General features: G+C 36.3%; 1 protein-coding gene across 1 annotated transcript; it reads right to left on the bottom strand.

Moving 5' to 3' along the window:
* Positions 1 to 3,450: 3,450 nt before the first annotated feature.
* Positions 3,451 to 18,312, bottom strand: LOC129902290 (probable beta-1,4-xylosyltransferase IRX9H). The gene is made up of 4 exons (XM_055977460.1): positions 16,952 to 18,312; positions 4,791 to 5,040; positions 4,468 to 4,685; positions 3,451 to 4,066 (listed from the first exon to the last, which is right to left on the bottom strand). The coding sequence occupies exons 1-3, from the start codon at positions 17,689 to 17,691 to the stop codon at positions 4,515 to 4,517; spliced, it is 1,161 nt and encodes a 386-aa protein (XP_055833435.1). The 5' UTR covers positions 17,692 to 18,312; the 3' UTR covers positions 3,451 to 4,066; positions 4,468 to 4,514.
* Positions 18,313 to 20,298: the final 1,986 nt, after the last annotated feature.

The following is a 20,298-nucleotide window of genomic DNA, read 5'->3' as shown; positions in this document are numbered from 1 at the left end:
CAACGTGGTTATACTAGTGTTTGAAGTGTACCCTTATTTGTGTCATCTTAGATGCATTTCTTTAGTCGGACACTATTTTAGAGTTTTACTTGTAGGAATTGAAACTAGGAAAGTTTTGGAGTTCAGTTATCGCTTCATGTTGTCTTAGGAAGTTGCTGACTTTTAGTTTATTAAGTTTCTCGATTTGATTATGTTAGTGGAATTTGAACATATATATTGTTGGATAACTCCGTTGGCGCCTTTACAAATAGTTTCTAGCATAGTGTATAGAATTTTTACTTACATAAATCCAGGCTTAATTTGGAGATTAACAATTATTTTAGCGGCATTAAACAATATATGGTCCTTAACAAAGACCAACAATTTCAGATAGGTTAAAGCTACTGTCATAAGACCTGGACTCGTCCATGTCTCACAAAGTGTCAAGTGAGATTCTCTTCTTGTCCAACATGCTCTTCAGTATGGCATCTGGAGTTCGAAAGAGACTCCAGGCAGATTTATTTTTTATGCACTTTGAACTCTAAAAATAATTTGAAATAATTTGTCATTTTTAATTTTTTATCATAATAATTTATAATAGTAATTATTCTTATAAATTACAAATATCTCAATTATGGAGAGGTCACACACACACAAATAAATTAAATATTTAATGAAAATAGATTATAACTAAATATAAATAAAAGTAAGATATTTAAAGTTTATTTTAATTTATATTTTCTTAAGAAATCTGTAAAAGAGAAACATGACGAATAATTTGACTATGAGATTGTATATTCCAGTGTTGATATCTTTTGTAAAATGATGATGTGAATGACTGTGCAATGGCATGACACATAAGAGACAATCTCAATTAAAGTGCCTCTTGTTTAATTGTTACGAAGCTCTCTTTATATTAAAAAGAAGTGAAGAATCACCCTCCATGTTATTTCTCCCAAATTTTGGATGACGAAGCCCAAAGATAACACGTCTCATGCATAAAATAACACCAAATTCAGCATCTAATGATTGAAAGGGTGGGATCGTCCGGCCCTCCAACTTCTACAAACACCATATTGTCAAATTCGAAAGAAAGAATACTATATTTACACCATTCATTCTTAAGCATCCAATAATAACGAAGAAACAAGTTAGGAGGAGTCCGATTACTTATTTGTTGGATTTAATATTCAAGTGAACTGGTAAATATGTATTGCATATTTAATTAAAGTGTCACATATGCTATCTCATAATTACTTTTAGCGTCAACCCTTTTATGGCGACAAAGTCATCTCAATATTTACACAAATACATTCAGCAGCAATTTGTTCTGAATAAATTCTTTAGCCGCGAGCCTTTTGTGGCGACCAACTCGTCGTTAATATTTACACAACTACTTTCAGCAGCAACCTTTTTTGCGGCGTCGGTATGCTTTATATAAATATTTTCCGTGGCAATCCTTTTGTGGCGACTAATTCGTTGCTAATACTTTCTGTAGTGATCCTTTGTGGCGACAAAGTCGTCGCTAAAACTTACACAAAAACTTTCAGCAGCAACCTTGTTGTGGTGGCTAAGTCGTTGATAATCCTTTAAATAACTACTTTCAGTGACGATCCTTTTCCGGCGACTAAGTCGTTGCTACTACTTAAATAAATACTTTCCGCAGCAGCCTATTTGTGGCGACACAGTCGTCGCTAATACTATAATTAAATACATTCCGTGGCAGCTTTGTCGTTGCTAATACTTGAACAAATCCTTTCCGCAGCAACCTATTTGTGGAGACTAAGTAGTCGCTAATACTATAATATAAACATTCAGTGTCGATCCTTTGGTGGCGACTTGGTCGTTGCTAATACTTAAACAAATACTTTCCGCAGCAACCTATTTGCGGCGACTGTGGCATCGGTAATACTATAATTAAATACATTCAGTGGCAATCCTTTTGTGAAGACAAAGTCGTGCTAATACTTTTAATAAATACTTTTAGTGGCGATTAAGCCGTTGCTAACACTTAACACAAATACTCTCTGCAGCGACCTTTTGTGGCAAAATCCCTTTTAGCTCATTTTCCCTAGTTACACAAATATTTCTGCAGCAAGACTTTCAGTCGCGAACCTTTTGTGGCGACAATGTTAACAAATGCTTTCTGCGACGACTCAGTCTTCCTTATTTTTACACAAATACTTTCAGCAGCAATCTTTTTGTAGTGACAGAGTCGTCGCTAATGAATAACAGAAATAATTTCTGCGGCGACCTATTAGTTGCGACTTTGTCGTTGCTAAATTTACACAAATACTTCAGCAGCAACATTTTGTGGCGACTATTTCGTCACTAATACTTAACACAATAATTTCAGGTCGCTTACACTTAACACAAATACTTTCAGCGGCAACCCTTTGGTTGCGACTTTGTCGTCGCTTACACTTAACACAAATAGTAGTAGTCCTTTTGTGGCGAGCAAGTCGTCGCTAAAGTTGACACAAATATTTTCAGCCATAACCTTTGTGGCGACTGAGTCGTCACTATTACTTACATCGGCGACCCTTTTGTGGCAATTATGTCATCGCTAATACATGGTGTATACACTTTCAATGCGACTTTTGTGGCGACTTAGTCATCGCTAATACTTTGCTCAAAAATTTTCAATGATGACTGAGTCATCTCTATTACTTAACACAAATACTGTCAGTGGTGACTTGACTTAGTCGTCGCGAATACTTTACACAATTACTTTCAATTGCGACCCATTTGTGGCGATTAAGTCGTCGTTACACTTAACACAAATACATTCATTGTTGACCATTTCTGGCGACCAAGTCGTCGCTAATAGTTCAACATAAATATGGTACATGTACTTTCCGTGGTGACCTTTTGCGGGGAACCCAATAAATATGGTACATGTACTTTCATTGATGACCTTTTGGGGGGGGACATAATCGTCACTAATACTTACTCGCATTTTATCTTTGTTACCTTTTCTCAATAATGACAACAATTTGAAAGAATCGAGTCAACCGCTTGAACTACTAGTTTTAAAGCCCGAAATAAATAGGCTTACTTTTTCTTCACTTGAATCGTAATTACAAGAATCTAGATTTGAGTATCGTGTCGTAAGAAAAAAATGAATAATTATAATTAAAAAATTGATTTTTATTGAATTGAACATGAACATTCATTTGACTAATGTAGCATATTCTCTCATACTAATTTCTACTCTACCTTCTCGGAGTTCATTCTCCGGGTTACTCCATTTAAATTATTATGGTGGACTCTTTCCAATCTACTTCTGCTGATAGCTGATACTTAGACCCAAATGCTTTCAATAACGACCCTTTCGCAGAACACTGTACTGGACGAATTGACAAATCATGGCTTTTGGGGCAATCTCTAAACATCATATGGTGTAGCGATGAGAAGTGGTACTATTGAACATCTCAAACATTAGGTATTGGCCAGGTCTCAGCTAGTACATAGTACTCAAAGAAACGTGTATTTTAACACTCGGAACTCCAACGGAAAAATGAAGTTGGTAAAAGTGAATTCAACGTAGAAAGTAAACAAAAACAGCACAAGTAAAATTCAACAGCTTAAATTTAACTTGCAAAAGCTCTGCCACAACCACCTGTGCACACCATGAAGGGAAAAAAAATGCAGGTCCAGTGTATCTGTTTTGAAAACTTCTCTTGTAAATTTTGTATGATAACTATTCCATCAGAAACACAATTGTAAAAGACTACAATTTGAACTAAGCATCACTTGCTTCCCGCTTCCGAGGATGATAGTTCACAACCATTCCATTTTACAGCATGCACACGTTCTGCCTTCTGTGATGGCAGTAACAATCAATTTTGCAATGGAAATTGAAGAAACCACATCCCTCGCCCTGGGAAAAGCAGCAAAACTCCACAACAAAACGAGTTCTGATGCTGTCAAAGAATATTTTCGAGAAAGTCAAAAATAAAATCAAGCATTCCTTTCTTTATAGCTAGCTTGTCATTGAATGCATGCTTGCTGCTTCAACTTCGGCAATCTAGTAATTCCCTGATCAGCTTGAAAATGATAGCTTCATACTGGGATTAGCACTGGCCTGTCAAAAAGAATTGCAGCTGAGTGCTTTCCTTTTTCTTTGCTCAGTCAAACTAAATATGGACAGAGTCGCAGAAACAGCAATAAGGCCAAAAAGGTCTCTGGATATTAGCAACAAAAAGGCTCTGTTGTTTGGTGTCCTAGGAAATGCACAAGTGATGAAATGTTACAGTGGATGATATTTGGTGTCCTAGGAAATGCACAGGTGATTAAATATAAACAGATCTGTTCGAAAGAGGAAGTGGGGAGAATGAATCTCCATCCTGGGAATATAATTTGATGATGTTAATTAAGAGAAGCTATTCCTCATCCCACCAATCCCGAGTTCACTCACTTCGCGTTTGACCTTTCCTTTTCAAGACAAGGAAAGTTGTAGGTTTAGTGATGATAAGAGGCACTGACCTCCTTCATGGACACCATTTAGAGTCCCTGCACCTTGCTTGTGTTTCTCATGTGGTAGAGAAAACGGCATCAAGGTTCTTTTGAAGCAGCCAGCCTCCTGGATAGACAACTCCACTAGCTTCCAGATGAAGGTGCCAATTCATTACCCTTGAGCAACCAGGAGGGACAGCCTCCATTTGGCTTTCGTCTTCAACAATTTGTTCTATGAAAGTGGTCTCCTGCAAGTAATCATTGTGAGTAAATTTCCAACTTCAACCTGTTCACGCAGGCTTCTATCCCCAGAGTAAGAAATCAAGGATTTAAAAGGAGGGGTTGATGCATACTTGGAAACCCTCTTTCACATTGTCCAACTGTTGAATGGGATTTGAAGTTGGTCGATGCCATTTCTTTGGATCCCACAATATAGTGCTATTGAAGGCAAAGCCAGACATATCAACATGAAATCTTCTAAGTTGCTTACTCTTCTCATTGGTGTGCCACCCAATAACTTGACTTCCATTGCACACAGGGCCCTCCAGTATTGCTTTGCTTTTGCTTTGTACTAGCATAGCAACAGGCCAAGTGCCAAAACGACTATAAGAGGAGATCACAAGAAAATACAAGTAGATTAGAAAAGAAAAGACAAAAGTGAATATTCCAACAATGACGTCAAATCTGCAACAACAATGTGCACTCCTTCAACTTATAGAATCTAAAAACAGTCATAATCACAAGAAACAACATCCATATTACCTCTCATACCTACAATAATATAAATAGTTACTTATGTCCTAGCTCAACCATTTTACTTCAACATACTTCCTATATAAGAGTGAATTTCACTGGTGCTTCACCAGAAGTGTGTCCCAGAAGTGGATATAAATTTATTTTATTGAATAGTTGTGCTTACTTTAGTATATATAAAAGAGAAGAAGAGCTGCAACATCTTTCCACAACAAATTTAAATAGCATGGAAGAGTCTACTTTCTTTAAGGGAAGTAGCCAGGATCTGGGAACAAACAAATAGATCAGTTACTTCAACACTCAGGAAGAATGTCAAGTCAGGTTACATATTACTAAGTTCATGCAGAACTCTAAGCATGGTAATCTGTCATTGTGAAAGCTCAACCCTTGCTGCAAGCCTGTTAGATGATTCTATTCAAGTAAATGCTAAAACTGTAGAGTCAAAATCAACAAAGATATCTTACATACATTGGCTTTTATTATACCTTGCCAGGAGCACTCGCTGGTCCAGTGGTCCTCACTAAGAAGGAATCAAATGAATATGACTAAAGCATGGACAAAAAGAATCTGTTGCCCCTTGCTGAGGAAATTCCCCAAGGTTTATCCAACATATTTCAGCAGAAGTAATGAAAGAACAGGTGCAAAAGAATTACTGTTCAACCTCTCACTGCTCATAGTGCAGTATATCAAAAAAATTTACTTATTTCCTTTAATTCATAAGTTGTTATGAAGTCCTATCATAAGCAAATACCATGGATTGCTGCCAGAGCAAGCAGAAAGCTTATTTTTTCTTTGGATAATATAATGCTAACGTTAGAAAGAGACAAGGATTGGAGGATGCATTTTTGAGGGAAACACGGTAATGATAATTAACTTCGCATCCTATGGAAGAGGAATCCACAAATATTCAAATGTCAAAGAAGATTAATTGAATTGCCTTCAAACAAGGATTTGAGGAAGCAATAAAATTTGGAAACCTCAATTTGCTACTCGTTACACTTGTCAATTGTGGCAAAAGAACCAACCATTGTATCCTCTGGAAATTATGTTGTTGGAAGAATTCATGAGCTTTTCGGCATGACTTACAGCCACCTATGATTTTTTTAAAAAAACATCCACCTGTGAGATATATTCAATATGGTACATGTTACCATTTAAGAGACATTGGATTACTTTGCGGGAAAAGTTGGGAACTAAACTGATCTGTTTGTAACACAGTTTCTATAGCCAAAAGGAAGGTGTTGCTAGGAAGTATTTGTAACCTATTTATTACATGGTAGGTGATCACACAAATAATGGAGTTTAATTTTTCTCAAGGCTGAAATTGCGTAAATTAATAAGGACGGCAAACGTCAAGCACATTAAGAAGATCCAGAATGAAGTTCACTTCAAAAATCCAAAGTGAAGTATGTGCAGCAAAAGAGGCAAGAAATGAGAAATCAAGGATGCAACGGAGTGATAATGTTGCTCTAAGTAAATTGCTGTTGCAAGCCAAGTTTTCAACTAATAGAAGGTACGATTTCCTAAGGAATCTTGTCATAACTTTTAGATCAAAGAAAATTGGTCCATGTTTAGGGCATTTCCAACCCAAACACCAAATTTGGTGTCCGCACTATTTTAGTGTAAATCAACTCCAACTCACTGCACCAAATTTTACACCATAAAGGAATATTTTTCTCTCTTCATTATTATATTATTATTTCTTATTTCATTTATATTTTCTTATTTCATAATATAAATTGCTAGCAAATATTATACATTATATATAATAATGGATAGTACAAATAAAAGTGAAATCATTAATGAAATACAATTAAATAACCATTACATAATTGAAAATTTTATTTTAAATTCTACATAAATATTCAACTTTCAAGATCACTACGTTGTTCCCATAAATGCTCCATTAATGCATTACGTAGTTCAAAATGAGCTTCTTTGTCCTTTATTTTTTTATGTCGAGCTAAAAATTATTGTAGAAAAATTAATTCATATATAGAAAAATCGGAAAAGGGCCAAAAATACCCCTGAACTATAGGAAAAGGTTTAAAAATACCCTTCATCCACCTTTTGGTCTAAAAATATCCTTATACTCATCTTTTTGGTCTAAAAATACCCTTCCATCCACTTTTTTAACTAACTTTAATCCTTGAAACTAACAACCCTCTTTTTTTTTTTTATTTTTAAAAAATATTTATCATGTGTCATTTTCTTATTGGATGAAATAAAAATCTCACCTCCACTAATTTTTTTCATAATTTATCTAAGCCAAAAACAATATACCTCTTCAAGCTCCCTCCCAACAAGGGTTAAAGTTAGCTAAAAAGGTGGATGGAAGGGTATTTTTAGATCAAAAAGATGAGTAGAAGAGAATTTTTAAACCAAAAGATGGATGAAGGGTATTTTAAAACCTTTTTCTATAGTTCAGGGGTATTATTGACCCTTTTTTCGTAGAAAAATTAATTTATAAAAAAACTAACTTTTATATCTAAAATTAATATTATAAAAATATTACATAAAAAATAATTAAATATACAAGAGATTTTTAATTAAAACATACAATTTATATAATGTTTAATTAAAAGTTTTTTATAATGAAATAATATTAAAATATTCAATAAAGTGAATTGGTGTGATAAATAGTGTTACACCAAATTTGGTATAACACTATTTACACATCAAAATGGTGTAAAATTTGGTGTTGGGTTAGAGATGGTCATAAGCATTAAAGAAGATCATTTCAAATGCCAATGCCTCGGAATTTGTCTAAAGGTCTGTATTATAGTCCAATCTTTAAATTACCAATTGAATGAATTTAATCCAATGATATTTGAGAATAGCTGCAAGATCGGCATGGGATGAGCAGTAAGCCAGAACCTCAGGGACAAAGCTCGGGCGTATGAAATTTGAAAGTAGTTCATTCTTGAGGCAACAACTTTTTTTGAGAATTGGTAACATTGTATTCTTCAGCATTAAGGATATGCTGGGGACCTTTAGAAAATCAAAAAAGAACAAAAAGCGTAATACTTACAAGGATCCTAAGAATTCTAAAAATTGATCTAAATCCTCTAATCCTATCTCGTTACACCAAAAATATAGAAATACAATGCAATTCCATTTAACCTTGTGAATGGAATTGGATATATCTTCAAAATTCCTACTGTTCCTCTCCTTCCACACTGTCCACCAAATGCAATGTGGAATAAAATTCCACCAGGTCTTCTGTCTCTTGTTACCTCCACTTCTGATCCAACAACTTAGTAAATCAGTGGTATGCTTTGGCATAGTCCATTTCACTTCCGAAAAGTTGAGAAACATGGACTATATTTGTGTTGTGAAAGTACAATTTAAGAATAGGTGACTATTAGTTTCCCTATGTCTTCCCACATAAAAAGCACTAGCGAGGTATGATTTTTCCTTTCCTCCTCAAGACTCCATGTGTCAAGCATGCCTTTCTGATGACCAACCAAGTAAAGCACTTAACTTTTCTTAGCGTTGTAGTCCTCCAAATCTTTTTCCATGAACTCTGGTATTTGCTGCTTTGCAAGTTGCACTCCTTTTTATATGCTCTGCCAACTGTGAAGATCCCATCCTTACTGTGTGACCATCTTACTGCATCATTAGCAGTATTGGTGACCGCAAAATCCCCCACTTCCTCCAATAATTTGGCTACTCTCTCTATTTCCCAATCATTTACTAATCTTCTGATGTAGAGATTCCAGCCTTGTTCTTTCCAGCAATCACTGATCAGTGCCTCAGAATTGGTGCACAAAATAAATAGATCAGGAAACAGGTCCTTCAGGGAGGTCTGTTTGATCCATACATCCCACTAGAATCTACTTCTCCTTCCATCCCCCATCTTGATATGTAAATTTGGTTCTAGCTTGAGCCATAAGTTTCTAATAGCTCTCCAAACCCCCACTCCATAAGCATCAGTGCTTACCTTACTACACCAAAATCCATCCTCCCCATATTTACATTTAATCAAATCTTTCCATAAAACTTGCCTCTCCTTACTGTATCTCCACAACCATTTCATAAAAGGTTGTTGTTATGCTTCCTCAAATCTCTGATACCCAAACCACCTTTATCTTTTCTATGCAAAACTGTCGCCCACTTGACCAAATTGTATCCTTTGTTTTCTTTGCAGCCATGCCAAAGGAAATCTCTCCTAAGTTTGTCCAATTTCTTAGCCACCTTTGCCGGTAGAGTGAAAAGAGAAAAAACATATGCTGGAAGAGAATCTAGGACAAAGTTGACAAGGATGGTCTACCACTAAAGGAGATTTATTGTGCCTTCCATCTGGCTAGTCTTTTTTCAGTCTTCTACACTATGCTGTCCCATATCTCCAAATCTTTGTGCTTATTGCCTAGAGGCATACCCAAATAGGTTGTGGGCAATTTCTCCATTTTGCAGCCCAAAATGTCAGCCAGCCTTTAGATGTTTGTCACATCCTTGATAGGATATAAAGTGCTCTTTCCCCAGTTAACTTTCAAACCTATAGAAGCTTCAAAAAACAACAAAATTAGCTTGATGAATTTAAGTTGCTCCTCATGTGGCTCATCTCGTTAATAGCACCATTATTTCCATTAATCTGGAAACTTCTGATCCACCTGTTTTGAGTAGCAATCCTCATCAAACTATCAAATCCCCTTCCTGAAGAGAAAGAGCTCATTGGTTCTCCATTTACAAGAATGGAGAATCTCACAATGCTTATGCAAAATTTTATCCATCCCATCCATCTTTCTCCAAAACCCATTCAGCAAGAAACCCCAATTTACATGATCGTATGCTTTTTCAATATCCAACTTGCACATTACCCCAGAGATGTTCCCTTTCAACCTAGAGTCAACACACTCACTTGCAATAAGAGTTGCATCCATTATTTATCTTCCTTTAATAAAGGCCATTTGGTTTTTGTTGACAAGCTTATCAATCACCCTTTTCAACCTTTCTGTCAGTAATTTTGCTATCACCTTATAAACTCCAGTAATCAAACTTATTGGCTTGAACTCTTTTAGTTCAGCAACACCTGCTTTCTTAGGGATGAGTTCTATAAAAGTAGTATTAAAGCTCTTCTTAAGTCTTCTGTCTAGCATAGAATTCCTGTATAGCCTTTATAATATCCTTTTTCAATATCTCCCAATAAGACAAGTAAAAGGACATGGGTAGCCATCAGATCCAGGTGCTTTCTCCATAGCACATAGTTTTAGGCAGCCCAAGATCTCTTCCTCCTCAAAAGGACCCTCTAGTTCTATCTGCTCCTCCACACTAATGTTTGGGATCCCCTATAACTGTTGCTTAGGCCTCCACTCCTCTGGTTCTGTGTACAAATTTTGGTAGAAGCTTTTGATGATGTCTTTAATGATAAAAGGGTCATTAGAATTACATTCATCCACCATAAGAGACTCAATGGAATTGTACCTCTTATTAGAAGTAGCTACTCTGTGAAAAAGTTTAGTATTTTTACCCCTTGCTTTAGCCATTGGATTCTTGATCTTTGCCACCACCTTATTTCTTCATTCCTAGCTACTTGCTCATAGGTGATAGCCAAATTTGTTTTCTGTTGGATCTCCTCCTCTGTGAGCACTCTTTGTTCCTACACAGCTTCCCATTTAGCCAGCTCCTCCATAATCTCCTTCATTTGTGCTTTACAATAGTTTTTGTTATTCTTACTCCATTCCTTCATCTTTCCTTTCAAGAGTTTCAGCTTTTCTGCTAGAACAAAACCTGGAGTTCTACAACAACATCAACCCATTGAAATCCCACAACGTGGGGTCTGGGAGGGTAAAGTGTACGCAGACCTTACTCCTACCAAGGTAGAACGGCTATTTCCGAGAGACCCTCGGCTCAATAGAAGCATAAAAAGAGGTCAGATAAGGCTAAGAAGTTCAAAGCGATATGCGAAAACCTAGAGTTCTAGTTATTACAAAAGACTGCCACCACAATTTTACCTCTCCCTTGAATTGTTCCACTCTCATCCACCAGTTTTCGAATTTGAAATAAGACTTCTTGAAATTCAGATTCCCACATATCAGTAAAATTGGGTTGTGGTAAGATCCCAACTTAGGCATTGTGGATTGCCTGATAAGGCTGAACTGTTCCTCCCATAGTGAGCAATAGAGGAATCTGTCAATTCTGGAAGCTGTTTGGAGCCCTTCCCCTCTTCTCCAAGTGTAAGACCCTCCAAATAAAGACGCGTCTACTAATTCCATCTTCTCAACGTATTCAGAAAACTCATTCATAGCACCATTAATCCTAGAGCAATTGGATCTTTTTGCCGGGTATCTAACAACGTTCAAATCCCCCCACTACCCAAGGACCTTCACACAGACTTCTCATAGCACCCAACTCACTCCACAGTTCTCTCCTCTCTATTTTCTTGCACTTAGCATAAACTGCTGTCAGAAACCAAGAAACTTCTTGATTCTGGTTTGAAAAATTGCAAGAGATGCATTGTGATCCTGCTTCCACCAGAACCCCCTCCCATATTCTTTTATCCCACATAATCAAAATACCTCCACTAGACCCATGTGCCTCTACATGAAGTTCACTCAACCATCTGTTGTTCTAAATGATATGAATTAGACTACTAATATTATCCTGAAGTTTAATCTCCAAAAGGATATACACAACTGCCCCCCATTGATTAATCAGGTTTTTGTTTAAAGCCCTCTTCCCTTCATTGTTTAACCCCCTTACATTCCAAGAAATTATCTTTACCGTCATTGTTCCATAATTGATAAGGCTCCTCCTCTTTGAATTTCATATTGAAAATGAGATTCTCAACTCTTTTGGCACTGATTAGTTGGTTGTGTTGCTTTTTTTGTCTCTGTTGCTTTGTTCCTCCCATGTGGTTCTTAGCCCCATTCTACTTATTAATAAGAATAGTTCTCTTTCATAGCCCTTTGTACACACCCCAAACATTTGGCTTAATTTGACTAAATTGACGTGAAATCTCAATGTTGCTTGAGACTCAAAAACCCTCCGCAGTTATACTGTCATCAATTGCTAAGGGTCTTGGCTCGTGCAAAAGCTCCATCTGATCTCCTGACAGTTCCATAGACTCATCAGCACCAAAACTTTTCACCTCAATGTTGTTGCATATCTTTTTACCCCCTGTCTCATTATCCTTAGAGGAGTTCATTGTCTGCATTGAGTCTTCCGGCATACATAAAAGTTCTCCTCCCATGAGCATGTAACCTTTCGGGTCACCAGCTATGATGGAATGGTCAAGGGAATTTAAGGAAGAAGATCCCAAAAAAGGTTGAAAGTCAATAAAAGGATCGGTAAAATATTTGGGCTCTCTAAGGCCCAAAAGATTTTGAGTCATTTTTTCATTTATCCCGTCACAAAGCCCACTTGAAATCAACCTTTCATCTAAGTGGGACCGCTCTTCTCTTTCCACATGGGAGGTTTCAAAAGACTTTGACACATTCTTGTAACCATTGGTTTTTGCATATATCTCCTGTACTTTTTCCTTTCCTTTCCCATGTCTACTAGATCTGCTATCATCATAGACATAGCTGTCTTGTACTTTTTCTTTTTCTTTCCCATGTCTACTAGGTCTACCATAATCAAAGAAATAGTTGGCCTCTGCTTTCTCGTCTGACTTGTTGTTGTCACCTCGAACTGTTTCCGACTTCGTCACTGGTCTGAAGGTTGCCGGAGACTCACAACAGATTGGTAAAGATTATATCAGCTTGCCATCCGTCACCTCAACCTTCGTCGGGATGTTCTCCCTGGGTCCTCGAACTCGGATTCTCGCCCATCTCAGATGGTTTTTGAGCTCTGTTTCTTCCTCACTTTCCAACCATCCTCTGCAGGCATCTCCAATCTCCTTCATGACATCTTTATTCCAGAGGTGAATAGGGAGACCAAGAACCCTAATCCAGAACCAATCGAATCTTGTGCTTTCATGGAAAGCACCTCTTGTTGGAGACCACCAATCTAGTTTCAGACTTGTTCCTTACCGTCTCCAATCCCCCGCGATGACATGCTCCGAAGCCTTCCTGGTTTGGAATTCAAAGAGAAATTCGAAGCCATTCATATCATATACCAAGGTGTTAGGGGCACCTTTCTAGATCTGTTGCACCCATATCCTGACTTCATTTCGTGTAAGAGCCTCTTCTCCTCCGATGAATTTGCCAACAAGATGCCTACACAGCAGTTCGTTGTCTTCCCAGCTTGAAGACTGTAGTAGTGGCTTCTCAAGTTCTTCCTAGACCATTTACTTTCTTGTAGAGCTTCTTTGTAATTTCCCCTACCATTCAGTTTATTTTGTATCATATCCCCAGATGTAATAAATGCTCCCTGATCTTTTGCTTTCATGTTTATAATTCTCCACTTTACTGGGCAAACTATTCCAACTCTCATTAAATGTTGTTTTCTGGGATAGTGATCACTGTTCTGGTCTGTCCTTTTACAGTGATGATAGAAATGTATCTGGCAAATTTATTGGACTTTTGGGAGCAATAACTATGGGTTGAGACCAACCAACATCTCCAAGACTTGAAAATCTTGCCATTTAAATCAGATTGTCTTCTTTAATCTTTTGCAGATCCACAGTAATGCTCCTCTGCATAGCACCATTCTTCTGATCGACTTTTTTGATACCTTCACCCAGTCAAACCAAGTTTTTGAAATGGTTTTTGATTCTGTGATATCATAAGACTTCTCCCCTGATCTGAAATAGAGTCTATTCTCCATAACAAACTGACCAGGAATGGAGAAAAAAAAAGGATGAGAGAGAAAGAGAAGAAAAAGAGAAGGAGAGGGGAGACAAGAGAATAGAAGGGAAGAGGAGAAAGATTTCCGGCGAACGTCTACTGGAGTTAGAAAAACACTTTCCTCGAAAAAAGTGCCTGGGAGCGTTTTAAGAAAAAATATGGTTGGGTTTTTGTGATTCTGTGACTGAGGCAGCAATTTCTATTATCTTTTCCTCATCATGCAAAGCAAAACAAAAAATACTTGGATCTCAGAGGTAGCACTCAAGAAATTGGATCTCAACATGTATGAAAAGTTCAAATAACCACCATCATGAGATCCAAGAATTTCCATGGAGAAGCTGATGTAGGAAGAACAGAGCAGAATCATAATACTGCAACACTAAACAAAAGTTCAAATAATCACCATCATGAGATCCAAGAATTTCCATGGAGGAGCTAATGCAGGAAGAACAGAACAGAATCATAATACTGCAACACTAAATAGATTCTATCTTGAATAGAGTGGACAAAGATATGCAACTTCTATTTTTGGGGTCACAAGGTCACGTACTGAGCGTTCTTCATAAATAAAGTAACATTCCAAGAGAAGTGCATTGCCTCTTTCAGTGAAGAAGACAACAGTCTAGCATAGACATTTCTGACCCATGTTCGACATGAATATACTATTACCCAGGAGCATTGTAAAGTGACCTCACAAATTTGGGCCCTATTCCTTAGTCTCTACCTAACCAAGTGGATAATGCCGGAGCACACAACAGATTTTCTTAGTTGCTGGATCAGGAGAGGAGGCAGCAAGAGTCACAAGAAATGGTGGGGAATCATCTCACCTTGTATATGGTGGAAAACATGGAAAGAAAGAAACAATAGATGTTTTGAAGGTAGTCTTAGTCCCATTCACAAGATCAGTTGGAATTGTATTATAACCTTTTATGTTTAGGGTAAAGAAGAAAGAGTAGAGGAAGCTGAACCCGTTAATAGATCTGTTAGGACTTAGGATCATTGTAACTGATTAGTCTTTGTTGACTAATCCACAACTTTTTGGAGGTTTCCAGCATATCCTTGATGCTGAGGAATACAGTGCCATTATCAAAAAGAGAACAAAATATTTCCCAGGGGCATCAGGAGTAGTTACTGACTTGTCTAGTGTGTGTTTTAATCCATACTAACTTGCCGAGTGTATCTTGTTATTTGAGCTCAAATTGTATTCTGAATTTAGTTCCCACGGTTGGTTCAGGATTTCAGATTTTAGTCATTTCTTTTGCAATAACTACTTGGAATATGAGATCTAGTTTTCTATGATATGCGCTGGGCTTCGAGTAGCTATGTATAGATAGTTTTACATTGTAAAAACCATATCATATTTGAAATACTACTCATTCAGTTGCAGCAGGGAAGCTCTTTTCTCTGACATATTATTTGCACCTCTCTTGGTTGAGATTTAGCTTCCAGTAAAAGCAGTCCATTGAGGGTTCTTTTGCTGCATAAAAAGTCGCAACACTTCTCTCTGCTGGAGAATTCGGAGCTCACTGCTTCTAATCCTCAGTGAGACTTATTTGCGACATATTAAACAATAAGAAAACTATGAAGGGATATTATAGACTAAATTCCTTGGTGACAAGTGTCAAGACTCTTGACCAAGTTAAAAGTTTTGCAGTGGCAATTTTTTTAAGCTTGCTTGTGTGAGGTAGACATCAAGGAAGATGAGCAGCTGCTACTCTTCACGGTGCAACCCATAGGACACTCAAAACCACTATGCTAAGGGTCAATCTACCAACTTATGGAGATGAAAAAAGATACCAATAAAGTCATCTTTATGTAAAAGTTTCCTACATCAGACAGCTTTGACCAAGCAGAGACATGAGTAAGTTCTATTTGTTAGAAGTAGAAGAGACAAATAAGTTAATTTCACCTATGGCTATAAAAGAGGACTCTTATAGTTATAAATACAGTACATTTTAATAAGGGTTCTGATTGTTGACTATGATAGCAAGCATGCCATACTAATTATGGTAATAAAATGTAGTATGGCATTTACATTTCCAAATAACAAGAAAAAAGTGGAAAAGTATTAGTAACGAATGTAGTTTTGACTCTCATAGTAAAGATGGGAAGACTAACTATTTCTTTAAGACCCCTTGAAAAGAAGATAAGTGGATGAAGGCATCACAAGGGTTTTCTATGGAGAAGGTGAATGACAAAAAGAAGTGGAATAAGGCATCACAAGGAATTTCTATGAAGAAAGTGGATGACAAGTAAAATCAATGTATCAACATTAGGGATCGAGCAAGCAATCGTAAGTGTTAGAAGGGCGTTTTCGCAAAGTTAAATCTGTTCTCTTAGCATCTACAAAAAAACAGGTTTAAGAAGTCTAATGCTAGTTCTTACTAATACTTCTTTATCTAACTTCCATTTTAAGTGGTTTCTCTGTTCTCTTATTTGGATTGAAAGAACTCTACTAAAAAGGTTGAAGCATTTGTCCAACCAAGTGGTTGAAGTACATCTCTGTCAAGTCAAGCTTTTTCTTTGACATCAATTAAGAATGAACACGCGCATAATCCCACTAATGATGAAGATGCTGCATCTGGTGGGCATGTCAGAGTTATAGCCCTTCTAAAAGTTGATCATCCAAAGCACATAACTCTTTTTGTCCAATAATCAAATTCACACAAGTTATATTTTACCAGAAGAAGGGGATTCCATTATATGCTAACAAAGTGGTCATTTTCTCAGTTTCTAATCTAAGGAATGCTATTTTGAGGAAGAATTGAGAAAATAATTAAGTCCAAAAATCATGCAACTAGTGGTCACATCTACAACTGTTATTGTTATAACTATGAAGAGTGATAACCCAAGAAGATCACCGGGAAAAGAATTTGTTAGTGAAGTTGTAATGAATCGGGAAATAGCTCTTGTCTATATATCTATATCAACTTGAATATCTACATAAAGCACGTAGCATCATCCTGAACATGCTCACAGCAGGATAAAACAAAGACAAGTTGTGTAAACAAGAATGATGAATCTCAACTTACTTGATCAATCTAATGCTCTCAAACAATTCAAGTGAGTAGATATTATCATCATCTGCAAAGTAAACAATTCCATTGAGCCTATGATGTTCAATATGCTCCAATGCAACATTCCTCTGGTGCACACCCCGGTCTTTTATATCTGTCATGTTCTTGGAGCACACCAGATGCCGATACATAACTCCTGTCTTCCTCAAAATGTCTGCAGTCTCTGGAGACGCCACATTCATCTCAACCACAACCCACAACAGAGGTGATTTCACAAGCTTCAACACCTCGCTTAATCTATGAAGATAGTAAGCTTGAAGTGCCCTATTATAAGTCGGAGTCACCACAATCAACAGTTTCCTCGGTTCATAATCAAACTTCCCCTTCACTTCATCCTCTGAACCTGGTAATTTAACTGAGTTTACCACAACATTATCAGGTCTGGGGATTAACACATCTTTCATCTCCTCCTTAACATTCACCACCGGTGGCTTGATCTCAAACGAAAAATCACGGCTCCTCGCATCATCAAAACCACCAAATGGAGCCATACCTAATACAAACCCTAGCACGAAAAATATCAAACATCTATAGAACAACTTCTTCCTGGATATGTAATTTTTTCGAGAATACAGTAACGAGGAGCTTTTGCCGTTAAGAATGAGCTTATGAGATGGCGATTGAACTGAATATTGGTTTCCATTCTGATAATGCCGTTCGTTACTCGGTGATAGAGTTCTCCGGATCGACGCCATCGATTAAGTAAACTGCCCGATTTACATCAACTGATACGCAATTTCCACGCTTTACACACAATAAATCAACAAAAGGCGCCAAATGCACGAAAAATCAACTAGAGACTATAGTAGAACAAGTAGTGCAGAAGATCATACCAGAGCAGAAGATTCAGTTTGACGCAAAACTTCGCCGAATCACAACTGATTACACTGAAACCTTAGATATACAAACAGAACCTAATTCTCCGAATCAAATCTGCCTGATTTGGTAAAAAATAGAATGAAATCTCTGCTGAACCACTGCACAATTTCAGTAAAAACTTCAGCGATCACACATATCAGATTCGAGAGAATTCAATAAGATTGTTCAGAATTCCGGTGAGGTGGCGGGTAATTTCCCGGTGGAATTTGGGATTTTTGAGTGTCGGCTGAAAATGAGTCCTCAGTGGCGGCCGAAGAGGCGCAAGGGGCGTTGTGCGCATCAAGTAGGATGCGCGCCAGATCAGCAGAGCTGGATGTTGGTTGCGACCAAACCGCGCCAGGTTGGTGGGCCCATATAGGAAACTGACGCGTGGTTTGCCGTTTCATGGGGAGGCAGCTTGGTTATTATTGTCGGAGAGAAATTTAATTCTTTCCAATTAATCATCGTGATTAGGACTTTAACACATTGATTTGGACCTTTTGGTAAAACTAATCATGGTTTTAAGTATTTACAATGTGATACGTACGTACATGAATATTGAATGGTCAATCTTCACTATAAGAAATTGGTAAAGATTAAACTGAATTCTTATATAATATGATACATGAATGGTCAATTGTTGCTATTAGGAACGAGTAAGAAATTTGAATTCAAAAGCACAAATACTATAACATAATAATTTTAAAATCCATTCGAAGAATAATTAATGTATATGTTATATATATATACATCGATAATAAAGTGTTAAATGCATAAAGCCTACTACGTCGACCATTTTCTCTTTCTCGCAATGAAAATTACAAAGGGCAAGTAGTTATATATTTGATTGATCAGTCAAAAAAATTACATTTAATAGTTATATATATAAAATATCCATTATACATATATAGATTAGGTGCGAGGTGCAATCAATCACGAAAAATTAGAAATAAATAAAATAATCGGTAAGTGAAGAAAAGAATGTCAAAGCCGTCAAGATAGTCCAACAAAGGCAGAAAAAATTCTGTTCTAAACACAAAAGGAAGACGATTTTGTTGATACTTAACCTTATTGATCTAAATATATATAATATAAGTTGTTGTACATAATGTATATTTTATATTAATATACAATATATATATATATATATATATATATATATATATATATATATATATATATATATATATATATATATATATATATATATATATGTTGGTTATTATTTTAATGAACTATTTATGTCAATTTCTTATCAATCTCTCAATTAAAGCATCTTAATAAAATGTGACTTTCGCTTGGGACCAAGAATAGTCGCGATAGATGTGAACAACTCCAACAACATCAAAATACGTACCAATTGAATTGGATGAGTGACATAATAATTTTATAAATAATTTGACTTATAAAATGACTGTATTAGATATATCGTACAGATATACTTATTAATTTATAGAGAATATTAGTAATTACATAAAAATATTTATATAATTAGATAGTTCCTTTATACTTATTTTCACAAATCAGTTAAGATCTAAGACTATACTCAAAGTAACATAAGTACTCTGATAAACTACTCAAATGAACAAATAAAGTGAACATAGGGAGTATATGAAACTTCTAACAAGAATAGTAAATAATAACAAAATTATTTAATGAATATATTTTTGACATTTAGATAATTTTGAATAAATGCTTATTTTCAATTGTCAACTTTGGTCAATTTAGAGGATTTTGGGACGAGCTTTGGAGATGTTTCGTAGTGAATTTATGAATTTGAATACTTTTAACATTGAATTTTTTTTTGTAAATTCAACTTGACGTGGTGGCTAGAGTCGCGTTCCCTTTCCAGACTATCAAGGATTTCAAAGATCTTTCATACTGTGCCCAATTCCGAAATTGGTTCTATACATATGACTAGCAACGAGAAAAAGAAATGTTATAGCTAAATGGCGATGGGCAATATCAGTCAGCCACAAACCCTCAGTTACAGGATCTAATCCTCCACGAAAAGTCAGAAAATCTGCATATTTTGACCAATTCAACGTGAAAAATGGGGTTGCTCCCTCAGTGGAATAAAGTTGAGCCAAAAGATCTCGATTGAAGACTCGCATTTTATGACCGTCAAACTAGCAAGTCAGAGGACTAAACGAATACAAACGAATAATAGACCAAACCAATATACAACTTGTATAAAGGCCACTCTGTCATTGTTTGATTTTTGGTTGTCTGATCACACTCAAAATTATGTATCTACTTATCGTATTTTTACCCCTGCTCGGTAGTTTTGTAGCAAGTTGTTTGGGGTTTTTGTCAATTGATTATTAGATTCCGATATTAAGTAATTTTTGATATTGAATGTGGTATTATTAATTCCATAATTATTTATATCAAAATAAAGAAAATATTCAGCTAAGAATTGAATAAATAATTTCACGTGTTAT

The sequence above is a fragment of the Solanum dulcamara genome, chromosome 9, assembly GCF_947179165.1.
Source record: "Solanum dulcamara chromosome 9, daSolDulc1.2, whole genome shotgun sequence".
Lineage (NCBI taxonomy): Eukaryota > Viridiplantae > Streptophyta > Magnoliopsida > Solanales > Solanaceae > Solanum > Solanum dulcamara.
Note: the sequence above shows the minus strand (reverse complement) of the source record. Positions and strands in the feature narration are given on the sequence as shown.

Coding starts and splice junctions, on each gene's coding strand:
- LOC129902290 (XM_055977460.1), bottom strand. CDS start 17,691: ATGGCGTCGATCCGGAGAACTCTATCACCGAGTAACGAACGGCATTAT. Junction 5,041..16,951: donor GAGAGCATTAGATTGATCAA/GTAAGTTGAGAT, acceptor CTCCTCTTATAG/TCGTTTTGGCACTTGGCCTG. Junction 4,686..4,790: donor ATGTGAAAGAGGGTTTCCAA/GTATGCATCAAC, acceptor GATTACTTGCAG/GAGACCACTTTCATAGAACA.